The sequence below is a fragment of the Thermobia domestica genome, chromosome 11, assembly GCF_964235325.1.
Source record: "Thermobia domestica chromosome 11, izTheDome1.hap1.1, whole genome shotgun sequence".
Taxonomy (NCBI): domain Eukaryota; kingdom Metazoa; phylum Arthropoda; class Insecta; order Zygentoma; family Lepismatidae; genus Thermobia; species Thermobia domestica.
This window is the reverse complement of record NC_137464.1, coordinates 179,795,250-179,811,118: the sequence shown is the minus strand read 5'-3', so window position 1 is coordinate 179,811,118 and position 15,869 is coordinate 179,795,250. Positions and strand designations below refer to the sequence as shown.

The 15,869-nt window shown below is 36.4% G+C and overlaps 1 protein-coding gene across 2 annotated transcripts in view; it reads right to left on the bottom strand.

Annotated features, from left to right (window-relative positions):
- Nucleotides 1-4,531: 4,531 nt before the first annotated feature.
- The window catches only part of LOC145664590 (histone H3.3A), a 33,701-nt gene continuing 22,363 nt past the window's right edge, over nt 4,532-15,869 (bottom strand). For both annotated transcript variants that reach the window (XM_081731387.1, XM_081731388.1), the window contains exons 2-4: nt 15,295-15,432; nt 11,723-11,876; nt 4,532-5,539 (exon numbers count right to left, since the gene is read on the bottom strand). In XM_081731387.1, coding sequence (XP_081587513.1) covers nt 5,411-5,539; nt 11,723-11,876; nt 15,295-15,422 — 411 coding nt within the window. In that variant the 5' untranslated portion in view covers nt 15,423-15,432 and the 3' untranslated portion in view covers nt 4,532-5,410. The remainder of the gene's footprint in view (nt 5,540-11,722; nt 11,877-15,294; nt 15,433-15,869) is intronic.

Below are 15,869 nucleotides of genomic sequence, written 5' to 3'. Positions count from 1 at the left end.
TAGAACAAAATTTCCCCTGGAAAAAATCCTCCTACGCTGAAGAAAATAATTTAGTTCCTTTCCTCCGTTCGATTCCAGGAAAGTACTCGATTCGTCTATCTATATGCAAGTATGCAAGCCCGCAGGGGATAAGAAGTGGGTGAAGTTGACAAGGGGTGGATTAAACTGACGTTTATCATTTATATGAAACCATTCTGGAGTGCCATACTTTCTGCGCGAGTATAGCTATGTTACTTATTTCCGCTTTAAGTAGCTTTTTGATTTAGCGGATTGTTTTCTGCAGTGCACTGAAGTCCTGCTTCAGTGACAATTCATTTCATCGTTCATCGAGTGACAATGACAATTGTTTCAGTACCATGTTTTGAATCTCACTGAATTAGTGGAAATGAGACTTGTCTATGGGACAAGACTACAGACTCATATGAAGACAAGGCCGAAAAGCAGAAAGCCTGGAAAGAAGTATATACAAACCTTGCACCAGACTTCGACACCATGGACAAAAAAAACTAGAAGCGACAGGTATGTATAGGATAATATAAAACAATACTGATTCAAACGCTGTTTACTTACAGTTGATACATTAAATGAAAATAAAAATCGAAGACAGAAATGGCCCACATCGATGTTTTCTTCGGGGTACGGACAATTTGCCACCAGTTCTCAAATTCTTGACAATTTTCCACTACTGGATTGTGGGTTTAAGTATGGGGTTACTACCTATTGTAACTTGTCAAAATTATTAAATTAGCCAGTGTTTCTGCGAATGCTTTTGATTAGGCCTATATACGGACCAATTTGTGTACTAAACTAAAGATTTGGGAATTTAGATGTTAATGATCCTACGTCACTTGACTGACGTAATACAATTAACCTTGTTCTTTGCATTGAGCTATTTCTCCGATATTGAACTAACCTTCCATTTATTCCAGTCAGTCTAATATTACACAGCTCTTGGGATGAAAAAAAATCTGAACAGCGCTGAATATGATTACTAATTCGTTGTACTAAGAAATCTATATATTATATATAAATTATAAAATAACAGACAAATTCTGACCAAAGCATATATTAATAAATAATAGCGTTACAGTTTCGGCAATTTAACTTTGCCTTCATCAGACACATTATCTGATAATGTGTCTGATGAAGGCAAAGTTAAATTGCCGAAACTGTAACGCTATTTATTAGTTAATATATGCTTTGGTCAGAATTTGTTATTTTATACAAGAAGTTCCAAAGCTAGAATGAGTGGCATTCAGATAAATTATAATTTCCCAGACAAAATTCTCATAGCTAATTCTTGAATATAAATGGAGATATGGGGTAAGTTTTATCATACCCTTTTTTTAACGGCCGTTAATCCCCAGTCGTCCAATACCTCCAATTACATATCAATATATGTATGATACAATAACATTACAGATTAGAATTTCTTGAGAAAAAAAAAACGCTAAGAATATAGTGCCAACCCTCCCTGAGCCTAGTACTATCGGACAGGTTAATCCTCACATTTATATTTTAAACCATTTTGTTTTGTTTTCAGTTCTTGAATTTGTTCTACGAAAGTCTTGTTCTTTTTTAACAATTACATTTGTTCCTTCGTTGTTCCAATTTTTTTTAACTTTAGCAGTTTTCCTCAATTACTTTCCTTTCGTTTAAGGTATTCATCATAGCGTCTCCGAGCAAGAAACAATTTTCGACCATAGGAAGATTCCACACCTCCATTATATACATAATTGCAACATGCACCCCGCTGTGCTACCAACATTCGATTTAATTTCTATAACAAATGTCGTATTGACAACCCCCCCCCCTCCCTCTCCAACCCTGAGGCACTGCCATGGGATAAACTTTTTCGTACCTTTGCAAAGAAGCCATTTAACCTGATTGCTGCTCATCTGAAGTCAACAGCAAGACAGATTTTTTTTTTTATATTTTTTATATATATTTATGCAGTAAGTATATATATAAATATATTTGATTATGCTCATGCAGTGCTTGTAGGATTCTTTTCATCCTGGTCTGAGCAAGATCTGGATTCTCTTGTAGCTTGGGTCCAAAGCTGACCGAGCACTTACTAGTTTGTACTTCAGAGCTTTTCACAATCTTGATTGTCAAAGTTTCGACAGTCAAGCCTGAAAGCTAGTTTATCTGATTCTTTCAGTACTTTGTCTTGAAACCAATTTTCAATTTATTTCTACTAATTTTCATTTGCAGTGAAATCCAAAGCAAGAAGGCTCACTGCACTGGTCAGCAATGTTATGTTTTGACATGTAGTTTCAGATTCCTTCAGAGAAGTTCCGAGTAAAGGAATCAAGTCTAATTTCCTTTAACACTTCACACTTCGCTGCGACAGTTTTAAGAAAATTTGCACTTCAACTTGCACGTTTACATTCCTTTTTCCATGACATTTTACGCAAAAAGCATCATTTCCCTGATTTTCCAGAATGTGGGAACCCTGAAGGTTTCCTTTCGTTAAAACTTCACAACCAGGAACTACACTGTTTACCTCAGTCTAAGCCTAGGAGGGTTAGGTGTAGCAGTGGATGGAATACTTAAAATTAACGGGAATTCTAAAAAATTTAGGAAGTAATAAACGCGAATATTAAGCACGATAATAAGATTGATCCTCAGAAATAGGAAAGGGGGAAACTATTCCGTTGGCTATAGGGCAAAAGTCTATGGAGAGACTGAATCATTAAACCGCCGGGTCCCCATAGGCCCTGGAAGTTGTTTTCCTTCCTCCAGGAAAATAGTCTGCAATTTTCTATCCCTTTATCACCAAATCCTTAGTGTATCACTGTTTCCTTAAAAAATTAATACGAAGTATTCAGTGAATTCCGAACTGACTGCCCTTAAGTAAGTTTCCTGTCATTTCATTGCTTTTACAAGAACTTCAATTGATGTAGAGTTTCAACCCATGCTCTATGTGGTTAAGCTTTCGCTGCTGTAAAATTCCGCTGGCAGATTTAACATTTAGCAAGAATTGTGAATTTTTGGACAAAGACGACTGTACATACTTTGGCTTTCAATTATAGCGGCACAATTTAAGTAGTTCCTTGGGCTTAAAATAACTTGTCTAATTTCCTGAAACAAGAGGGGGAAGTCCTAAAGCTAGGGTTCGTACAAAATAAAAGTTCAAACTAGGAACAATTAAGCACTTGCTAATAGAATCAATTCGAAATTTCCCCTCAAAGCTAGGGAGAATTATGAATTCGGTGTACTTTCCCAACCACAACTTTCTGGACGAGCTAGATTAGATTCCTACCATTTTGGTACAACCTAGCCCCAGATTTTGCAACTTGACACGAAGAACGCTCTTCTTACACTTGCAGATCATGCTCTTCTACCCTGTAGACATATGATTAATGAAACTCACTCCCCGTAGCCTGGGATAGAACAACCCTTACCACAGCTATCGTGCCCTCGCAATAGACCTTTCGTCAGTAATGAGGCGTTCCTGGTTATAACTAATCACGTAATTATTTTGTTATAGCAGTAAGCACATGTGCTAGTAGGTAAATTTTAAAGCTCTTTTCCCATACCTAGCAAGCATCAACGATCACAGTGATTCGAAACTCACGACTGCCACAATCTCTTATGGGGCTCCCATAATTGTAATTTGAGGAAAACTCAATTCTCAGTAATTCAATTAAAGCATTTGCTGCAAGAACTTCCGTGTTAAATCCAGAAACCGAGCGCTTCACAATGGCTTAAAATTTACTGGTAGTGACATTGCCCCTTCTGATCAACGATTATACTAATTGAAGTAACAAGAATATGGCTAGTCTCAAATAAGACTGCAGATTTGGTAGATACTTAGTCTCATGATCATGGTATTCAACTAAGTGCCAGATGAAAGGCTGGATATTTGCGATGATATACGTACAGATTAGAATACTTTTCCCACTTGTGTACCACCAGACTTAAGTTTGACGCTCAGAAATTACTAATTCATAGGAAAATTTTAGATGTGCCAATTCATTTCTATGTTTCACCATATGCTGTAACAATGTTGAAGGTATAATTAAAAAACAAAGCACCTGTGGCTTGCGTTCTATTCATCTCACTAAATTCAAAGAACGCATGGGGTCGTGTGGGCGACTTTCCTCCGTGTAGATTAAACGTAATTTGACATTTTTGATTGCGTTAATGTATATCGGAACTATACATCCTCACTCCGTAATTAGCCATGCACTAATTAATCCCATCAACACCTACTTGCCAGATTAAACCTGGTATAAGCTTTACCATATCTAACTGGTACTTAGCTAAACGAAGTTAGATTCTGTCCTTCAGCAAATACTTAAACATTTCAAAGGACTGATTTATTGCAAAGTGATTTTCAACCTCTATTCAATTCTCAACTAGAACCTTTTACCGTGTATGAGTAGTTTTGTAGAATTTATCAAGAATGCTACTCCTAGGTTCTGCTGAAACCATACTACTGCATAGCAACTGACAAGAAAAATTGAATTTGCAGTGTAAAATATATCTGAAAATCTACTGAAGTAAAAATCTTAGTCAAAACTACACTTTGAAATTTTATTTATTACATTATAATGTACACCGCACTTTCACGTTTCGCCAATACCAATTTTTCTACGAAAATTTTTCAGGTCAAAATACGAAAAGTAACCACGGCAGCACTCAATCCAATCGTTCAATATACTGCCTCTAAGCTAACACGTGAAAGACGGCAACACACAATACAGAATATATAATCATTCTTTAAAAAGTCGAAATTAACAGCAATCATAGAATACTGAGAAAACCAACAAGTCGGTGACAAGGGGTTCCACTGCCATGAAGAAACCAATTTGAAACTAGAATTATATATTTTCAGCAGTTCACAATGAAACCCCTTTCTTCCCACAGGAATGAGTTAACTACGATCTACATACTAAACTCACAATATAAAATAAAAATGGACGTAGACAGATCCAATGACGAGCTATTTTAGTTACAAGCTTACAATCACAGATTTAATAAAAAAAGGAAATTCCGAAATGCTATTAATATACACAAATTAGAGAATTTTTCACCTTGGAACTTCAAAAAATCCAGCTTCCATCTTGCCATGTCAATCTTGAAAAAACACTTCAATAATTTTCACGCCAAATAACTTATGGTAAATACACATGGTATAAAACTGTTTTCAAGTCATGTGAAGACTAAAAAATGAATAAAAGACGACTATTTAACACCACACCGACACTTGGCATGCCGCTACAGCAGTTCTACCTCCAATCCACAGAACTGTGGAGCACATAACCTTATCAATCCATTGGCAGTATTGGGTTGTATTTAATGGACTGTGATCACATTGGTGATAAATGAATATGAAGAACGTGTCCTTTGTGAGCCAAATAGGGATGAACCCCCTGGCATGCCCATGAAATCCTAAGTTTTAAGCACGTTCACCTCTGATTCGTCGTGCAAGCTGGATATCCTTGGGCATAATTGTCACTCTCTTCGCATGGATAGCACACAAGTTGGTGTCTTCAAACAATCCGACGAGGTAGGCCTCACTGGCTTCCTGCAAGAATAATTACTGTCAATTATATTCAAATATCTAAGAGAATTCACAATTTTCGGTCAGTACATCTCAGATATTGTTCTATTTCAATTTACAGCAGCAAGTAAAAGTGTCCAGTATAATACCAAATTAAGATAAAAGTCAATGTCTTAAGTTTTTCTTTCCTGAGATATTTAACTACAAATTTTACTACCTTATTGGCATTAGCTTTCTTTGCCTAAGGAAAGATTTAAGCCCCAAGAGCCGAATTCCCTCTTTCCAGTTTATTGTCTGGAGCTGCAACATTCGCAACAATTCGATCAATAGATATGGATGTTCGAATTTCATTAAACAATCTATAAAGAACAATTTGCATTTTGTAATATTTTGTTTCGTTGGGTCAGCTGAAAGCCTGCTCCTGCACAGCAAAATGAAATGCTCCAAGCAAGGAAAAAAGTGCACGAATAATCCGCCGACACACTATGCTAATGTAACCTCATTCTTGGATCACTATTAGACCTGTCACACCCACTACCTGCCCGATTTAGCTCTGATTTCCTAACAAAATATCTTCCTGGACCCCAGTTTCCCAATAGATCCAACAAAATGCTGCAATTTACATTGTTTTATGTAATAAATACTTAAATTTAACAGCTTTTTCTCCAAATGCATGTTTCAGACTTATGCCCTTATTGCAAGCTCAACTGTCCGAGTGTAGCTGCATACATGCGAGTAGCACTTAAGGTGAAATGAGTGAAGCAAAAGTCAAATTATTCAGACTTTCGCGAAGAATTCTAATGTTCACCACAGCGCACGGAAAAAGCTACCGTTTAGACGGCCAACCTGGTGGAAATGCTAACGAGCAAGTGAGATTCAATCGCAGATACAAAATCTCAAAAGACCTTCCAGAAGTTTGAAAACTAAATAGAATTATTACGGACAGGCGGAGATATCAGATCATAGGCCACTGGGTAGCAGTTAATGCAATAGCGACACATGATAAACCACGACCATCGGTTCTCAAAATTATGACGTTTTGGGAATAAAAGTGATCCTCTAATATTCTTAATTAGGACGAACAATTAAAATGTATTGGCAAAATCGACGTACCGTCCAACATCTCTTGAGAGGGATACTCGCTGTAGAATTCTAATTCACGACAACGCTCGCTACACAGCTGTTCGCATTGCTGAGATTTCGACGGAACTATTCAAATATCCCCCTACCTTTGAGATTTATTCTTCATATGAGAGACTTATTCGAGAGACAACGACAGTGAAGTACAAGGCTACAGTTTTTCACTGGCTCCACTCAGGTGGCATTTTTCTTTTAATTAGCAAAAGCCATGCTAACAGTCTGAAGGTTCGTGGTGCATCGAAAGAAAAACCTAAATTTAACTTCTACATGAAAAAAAGGCATATGCCTAGTTAGGGTGGGCTGGTTTAAGCAAAGGTGGTTTAAACCAGTTTTTTTTTTTTTTTTTTTCGTTCTTTCTTCAACAAAATATCAACTGGTTTAACCAAACAAAAACGAAAAATGCTTTAAAACTTGTGAACTTCATGGTGACGTCTCCACATATGAAACCATACGTTTATGTACTTTTCACCTTTTAATCAAGGGGTCCCGTATTCAATTCTCGGTCGAACCACAACCTATCTTTCAAGTGTAAACCAAGTAGAGATTCGAGGTGTCCCTTTAAACGAAAGTCTTCTCCGTGATAACCTTGGTATTTCATAAGGATGTTAAGCCTAAACATACGAAACTAAACCAAATTATATATTTCCAATTGCCTGAATGTGTGTTTTATACAGAAGCCAAGGTTGCTTAAATATATTTATAGAAATTGGCAAAATTTATCAACTGCCTACGCAGCTTCCAACGTCCCCTTGGATTTGTCTTAATTTTATTGAATGATATCTACATATCAAATTTGTAATTTAATACCTCAGTTTTAGCGTAGTGATTATGGTACGTTGACCTTAAAATTTTATGCACAAACATTTAAAGTAATAACAGGATTTTCCCAATGGCTAAGGCGGGAGTTTCCCGATTTATATATAATTGTATAATCTTTTTCCTTGTGTAACTGTCCTGAAATGACTACAATTATATTAACTAGGCCTATGTAAAAGATCAGTACAACGTATTTTTATCAGGAGTCCTTCATGAGTGTCGGCAATCGCATTTATGAGCAATTAGTCCCGATTTCGTGTCGAAATTGACAATTTTTCTTGGATGAAGCCGAGAAGCTGTTTGGACCGCTTTAAGCTTTTGTCACCCCTTCCAGCATAACCTTGTTACATAATGACACCAAGGCGAAACAAACTTCTGTCCATATCTAATAAAAATACATAGAGTAAATTATTTAAACCAAAAATCCGGGTTTTCTGGTTTTTTCAATAAAAAACTTTTTGCCAACCCTGTGCCTAGTAGTTCCACCGGCTCGTGGTGATCAGATTCAATAAGCAAGTTTGTTTCCTTTACTTGGGTTACTTGCCTACCAGTATGTTACTAATAAATTAAGGTCGAAATTACACTGGTAAATGTAGCTCAATGTATAAGGTTAAGTTCCACGAGTAAGATTAAGAGTGGGCACATTAAGCTAAATACATTGCATCCGTCAAAATCAAACAAAACAAGCCTCATGAAAGAATTTGAAACGTGCAGTGATTAATTTCTATCCCTAGTGCTGTTATCTTTTGCCGGAGCTTTGCGGAAGGGTCAATCAAGCCCCAAATTATAACTTCTTCGGATTGTCATTCGAACTGGAAACTAAAAATGAGCAGACCAGACAGAGGACAAACAAATGACTAGCGTTACTAGGAAACCCGTTAAGGCGAGTAGGATATTAAAGAAACTCTTGCCTGCAAGGCAGTCAGTTGGCAGCTGGGAATGTTTCCGTGAGTTAGCACGTTACCCTCGTCAGGAGCATGCAAAATTATTTTCTCTGAACTTTCAGGAAAATCAGTTTACGAGTAATTGCTTGTGTCAAATACTAAGACTACATACTCGCCATTAATCTATTATAATTAAGAGAACTAGCAGGTACTTTCAAAGTATACAAATTCAATAAGCTAAAAACCAAATACTGGAATTAAAGTACTAAACCATCAGAAAACTACCACCTAAAGCGCTTAGAAACTAATGCCACCAGTTAACTTTTTGTATATAGAATTCAAAAGGACAAATTAAAGGTATGGAGCACAATTACTAGTAACTTTCGGATGAAATCTTGGATTTCCAGTATGTTTTAGGCCTCTATTTCCTAATTCATTATTAATGCCTAACTCGTATAAGTCGTGCCACTGTTCACTGCAGGGAAATTAACACAAAAGCCTTGAACCCATCACACCCGACACGAGCACTTGTAAGTTCTTAAGTGTTCATGAGTGGCCGGTTTGTCGTACAGGGGCAACGGGTCTTCGAACAGAGCGAAACCAAAATCAATGTTGCGTACTATCAGATTTACCAGCATGAAATTAGCATTGTACGGACGACTTGAACGTGGTTTGCACCGAAGAGCAGACATCCAGCTACATGTCCAAAACTGCTGGAATCCTATCGCCGTATGAAACTAATGGCACAAATTTCCTCCTTATATACCATCAAGAGTAAAGCAATGGACTACTGGCCTTTCGAACTCAACGCAGTGTCCCATCGAACCCATTCTACAGCCTGTGGCAAGCCTGAAACAATATACCCACAGTCCAGCTGCAACGCAGTCTCCTGTAATGGGAACTTCGATACCAGAATTTAGGTAGCTTTCAGATCTAACTACATGGGGAAAAAGGCACATTCAAATTCTGCTCAATTTAACTGAATGGAACCTCCATACCTACACTAATACACTGGCTATTTCCTTGACATTTTCCTTAGTGTAACAAAGTATCTGCTTGGGTCTAAAAGGGCCAATGTCACTTTTTGGCAAAAACTAGATGCTCCAATTTTAACTGCTATAAATTGATGTTTTCTTGTGCAAGAGGAGCAAATGTCAACGCGAAATAGTTTGGAACATACTATTCATATTAACACTGTTTTTCCACAAGAAAATATATATTTATAGAGTTAAAATTTGACATCTCATTTTTGCCAAAAGTGAGAGTGGCCCATTTAGACCCAAGCCACAAAAATTTTTTAGCCATAGTTATGTACTACATTGCAAACTTACGAAACAATGATTACCTAAGTGGCCTCCTGTAGAATCCTTTAAGAACTGAGTAGTGGGTAAAAATTTTCCCTGACCCGTACGACACCCTGTTAGTATATCATGGAACAAGATTCAGCTGAAATTACGCACTTCCAACTCCATCTGCTCTAATGGCGCAATTCGCTACGACTTAAGTACATCCTACACACAACGTGGGTTCTCCGACAGGGATGTACACTGCATTGTTATATACTTTAAAAAAGCCAAAATATGGAAGTAGGTCTTGTTTTGGAAAGGTTTGTCAAGATTGGTTTTTCGCTAATGGTAGTTATAAAGAGCCTGTATTGTATGAAAAGAGCAACCAAACTTTACATCTCCGGGAGAAAAAAAAAAAAAAAATACCTAATAAACTGCACACCAAGAATTTCTTATATTCTGCTTGTATGAATTAGGTGATTCACGAAGTACACTAACAGATAAAGACCGATAACACTGCTTTATACAAGTACATCTAACATTAAATTTCGGCAACTTACACTAGAACAACTAGTCAGGATATCTGAGCAAACCATTGATTTTAGCATGTTTTGTCAACAGACTTGCTGGATGAATCGAACAGAAGTATATTTTATCGGTTACCTTACATAAATCTTACATTTTGTAGTATTACAAAATCAGGATACAGTCTAGCTAATTCATCGAATTTGGAAATTCGGTCCTAAGTTAAATCACTACGAAGCTCGACAAGCTAAAGACTAAACTTGCGAGACTAAGGGGACTCCTCGAAGTGTTTGCTTTTATTGTCCCAACGAAAACAAATGTACTGTAAAAAATGTTGCATTGAAACCTAAGCTGTTGTACCAAGAAAGCGGTAACTAAGTCTAGGTATGGCTGCTATATACAAAACTACCCATACGTAATTCAGTAACTTTAGCAAACTGCAATTTTCCGATCAACCGATAGAAAACTAGGTCCACGTTTAAGCCGTCCGATTTCTCGAATGCCTTAAGGAACGTGAAACAAATTTTAAGAAACAAATCTTAAATTAGCCAAATTAGATTTGCCTTCGGAATCTGAATGCCCCAGAACGAAGTATGAACTAAAATTTAGAAAATGTTCCCCCTGAATTCTTCAAATTTGTGAAGTTCCCGTGAATACGGTTCTTATCAATATTCAGCTCATCGTCGAAAACAAAGTATCTGGTATGATTTCAGTTTCTTAATCTACATAAAATAGGCATTTTTATAAACTGCAATTGCCATGCGCCCTAAAAATATTTATTACAGTATTTTTGTAATTAGATCACTAAAATCAACTTAAAGTCAAAGCTCGTGAAACTCAAATGGAATAATCCATTTGAAGGAAAAAGCTGTATTTTAACGACTTGTGGAAAGGACTTTTATTCCAAATATCGTAAGAGAACTGACATTCACATAATGCACCTCTAAAATGTATTATTACACGAAAGCAGTCACCTCCAAATCTCTAAGAACTAAAGTTCTATCATAGATTATTGCAATATGGAAAACTTAAGTACTGTTAAGGAAAGCTGGCATACGACTTTCGAGAGTGTGGTGCGTTAGAATTTATGCCGAAGACTAGCTCTGGTAACAACTTAGAACGTTTAACAATTCATAATTCTATAATAGTAATGTGGAACGTAACTAATTTTGAAAATAAGACCAGGAATACTTGACAAGATTTAATAACCCACAAAAGCACGACACTGGTTTGCTGAAAAGTTTAGAACACCCGTCATGTACAGTCCGCAGCAAAAAAAACCCGCAACGGCTTCTGACGTGATTCGTGTCACTTAAGAAGTTTATTCACTGCGCTGTTAGGGGTAGTTTCACAAACTTAAATGCTCATGCTACAGGTTTTATGCTGCGGACTGTACTTGCAGCACGTGCAGCTGTATTAGTCTTCATTAACCACGTTAAGTTTTTATATATATATATATATATATATATATATATATATATATATATATATATATATATATATATATATATATATATATATATATATATATATATATATATATATATCTTAATTACCTGCAAAGCTCCAATTGCTGCACTTTGGAACCTGAGATCAGTTTTGAAGTCCTGAGCAATTTCTCTCACCAATCGCTGGAAGGGTAACTTTCTGATCAACAATTCTGTTGACTTCTGGTATCTTCTGATTTCTCGAAGAGCAACAGTACCAGGCCTAGAAAAATAATTAGGATATTAGTGTAATACCTATATACACTTAGTGCAAGGAAATTACTGCTTTTATCTTTCGGAAAATTTCACTAAAATCTTCATACTAGCTATGAATTACTGATACTTATAGCAGTCAAATCGTCGACACCTGCTTTTAGTACTTAACTCCAGCGATGAACTTCGTAAACAGATTTAGTAATAAATCCTGAAAACTTGCTTGGAATTCAATATAACCTATACAATAAATTATCAGTTCTTAACTAATCACAGTTGCTAGAAAGTTCAGGAAAACTAAATACTATCCTCTAGAATCTCTTAGACAACTCCCTCCTGGGCTTACATTGCTAATTACAAGTATCAATTTTGTGACTAAAGATTTATATCAAGTAGGGAAAAAAGTATGCGAAATATAGCAAAACATTCTATCTTTTAATAGATACAATAGTTAATAGATACTTTTATTGAGCAAATGCCGTCACCGAGTTAACATTGGTGCATCTGCACAAGTTCTGCTTGGGCTTAGGATCGACAGTAAACTTCCCTTTTTTTTCTTTTTTTTCCTGCTTTCCACTTTACAAGGCTGGTCCAGAAATAAAATTTTCTAGGGTGGTAAACTGGACGGGAACAAGTCATATCGTGAGTTCAACTTTATTCCTGTGCTGTAGTAAGTCAGCAGCTTTGGAATGGGCACGTGTATGACAGCAGTTTGCATTGTTAATTACTATTGAAATTCTTACCGCACAAGCATGTCCTACACAAGAGTTGTCCGGTGAAAAATTTAATTATGACCAACAACGCAAACTGCTGTCCTACACAATTCCACTCAAAGGCGGCTGACTGGCATCGGAATACGAAAGTTCATTTTGCATATAACAAATTTAGTGGTGGACATGTCGGGAAGTAGTATAACCTGATATGTTAGTTCGTCAAGTACTAGCGATGAATTTCAAGTCACTGCGTTTACCACCCTAGCGAAATTCTGTAGGCATTCATTAGTTACTACTTTTAACACTAGAGGGACAATTGGCGCCACTGTCTACGTGATTCCAGCTAGCAAAGAGTTGCCAGTTGAACAGATTTGTTTTCCAGTTGTATGGCAAGAAGCTGTAAGCTGCCATTTGTTGCAATGTATAAGCAATGTTTTCACGTAAAGATAAAGAATTTACGTTAAAACTAGTTTTAAAAATGTCACTTATGTAAGAACAATGTTACCAATTGATTAAAACTGTACCATATTCTTCGAGGGCGAGATATTTTAAATAAAGCCATTAGTCTGAATAGCAAAATATACACTGTGATAACTTTCCCCCAGTGTAGCTAGATATACAAATTGTCCGATATACAATCCAGATTAAGTGTTTCTATAGTCCACTAGGGAAAACATTTCATAGTAAATTAAGACTGCCTGACAGAAAAATTGCTATTTGTGAAAATTTAAAAAATCACCTATCTAAAATATTTTAAAGTAAATCGGGCCATTAGCTCTAATAAAAATTTCAAAAGTAAAATGGATAAAATGTCCTTCAGCAAACTCAAAGTTACCTTTTCACTCCATATTTATTAAAGCAAAGAAAAAAAATAATGTTGGTCTGGCTGTTATTTGCTCTAAATGGATGAATTGGAGCGATCCTAGATACAACTTTCTTCTTAGTCAATTTCTTAGTTGCTAAACTTCTTAAAAAGTAATATATGAATTGAAACTTACTTCTAGCTTTCATTGGCATAATTTGGATATTTCCCTAGGGAGCAGGACCCCCTCACTTCTGAAAGTATCAAGTGATATGAATGGAGATAAAATTATCACGTAATTCAAGTAAAATAGTTACGAGCGAAGTAGCTATGCTTCTCAATGTCCTGGCCCCATATCCCTCTACGCCTATAGTCGCTATAGACTAAATTTGCTTGCTTAAAGACAATGAAACAACCATGGACATAACAGGTACGCTGATTTGGAAACTTTTTCCGCATACGTTGCTTCCATGTACGATAAGCTAGAGGACCTTGGCCAAAGGGTCCTAGGAGGCTAGGCCACATTTTTTGCCTTCCCTAAAGTTTTCGGATGACAAGACTGCATTATGTAATTGGTCCAGTTCTAAATTTGACATCCTACACATTTTAATTGGCTACAACCTTAAGCCGTTCTGAAAGCGTGAATCCTCTACACTGGCATTTACCTGCATATAGGTATGTATGTGTGGTATTCATGCCTCCACTAAAATTTGTCCTAAAACTACAAATCAATCCCAAGAGCGTGTAATGGTCGGATCCACCGGTGTCGAGGCACTTCTAGAAATCCACTACGATGAAAAAGATTTCATAGCTGCAATTTCTGACGGAGTGAAGATTTGCTTCAAATTGATGCAAGGGAGCTGTGAGAATGTGTAAAGTAACTTTGGACTTTGCATAAATTGCTTTATCTCCTATCTAACGCTGAACTAAGAAAAATCCTTGGTTCAGCTAGTTCAGAAAATTTATTAATTTATATAGAAAACATACCTACAACGTATTCAAAGGTGGCTCTTGATGGATGTAAGTTAATTACTCTAATATCTTTAAACTAAGGAAAGAAAACTCATCTGATACAGTCTAAACTAGGAACGTTTTATTTCCTTAGCTTGAAGTGGTAACAGTAACTTCACCTGTGACTTCCTTCAAGAGCCGCCACTGCCTACATTTTAGCTCAACACGGCATCTATTGTGTCAAGTATTTTTTAAATTTACATGTAGCAGGTATATAAATAAATTATGCAAAAGAAACTAAAAGTTATCACATTCACGAATTGATTCAATAACCGCCCAATGTAACATGTCACAACCCTTCCCTCCGCCTACTGAAAAACCGATCTGCATAAAAACTTCAAAATCTGTCAAACTGCCCAAGAATACTACAAGCGGCATCATAAAAAAAAAAAAAAAAAAAAAAAATAAGTATCGGGTTAAAAATATATCCGAAATGAATATCAGCATCAGCGCAGACCTCTACATTTGAGTTCTGATTATGAAAACTGCTTTCGTAGATTTGCTTCTTGTTTAGTTATAGATGCATTAAAAAAAAATCTTTCTGTACAGCCATAAGTTGCACAAGAAACTAATTTTCTTTCAAGAATTCCAAGCAAACGTCACTCGTAACAACTCCATACACGCTCACTGTTGCCATACAGCAGTATGGTTGAAAGGGTAACGCGTATGCAGCGCCAATTGTCCCCCGTATTAAATGTAGTAACTATATCAGTCTTATTTTTTAAACCTAGGCATACTAAAAATGAGTAACTCATATTCACATTAATTAAGCTCAAAGACGTTAAGATTGTTGTATTATAACAACTACCACAGTAAACATATGCTGTTTAAAACATTCTGTATACAAGACTCATCCTTCCCCACATACCCCTTCATTCTAGAGCCTTAATTTAAATCCATACCTGTAACGATGTGGTTTCTTCACACCTCCAGTTGAGGGTGCACTCTTTCTTGCTGCCTTTGTGGCCAATTGTTTCCTCGGAGCCTTACCACCGGTGGACTTTCGAGCCGTCTGCTTTGTACGAGCCATGTTTCAATATCTAGAAAAATAAATTTTACTAATTTAGGACTATGTATTAGAATTACACTATTTTTGAAGAAAACATACAGTAATATAACAGACATGCACTGACGAAAATCCTTACGTAGGGAAGTTCAGTTGCTTACTTCGCTGCACGGAAGTCAATGTCAATAAAAATATCTTCCGCATTAAACTGTTTTCAAATACTTTACAAGCAGATAATACCATTTCAACAGCATACATTAAACTTTAGGATGCTTTATGGAAAAAGTAAGGATGGTAAGCGCACTTACGGAGTCAGGATCAGAATACGGACAGTATTATGGGTCAGCATAATTAAGGCTTAAAGAATGAACAGCTCAGCACTAAAGGGACCTAAAGGCTGTACCTATAGCGGGCATAGCCAAGAACATTAAATCAAAAGCCATATTGTTTCAAGCCGTCCGTATAAAAATT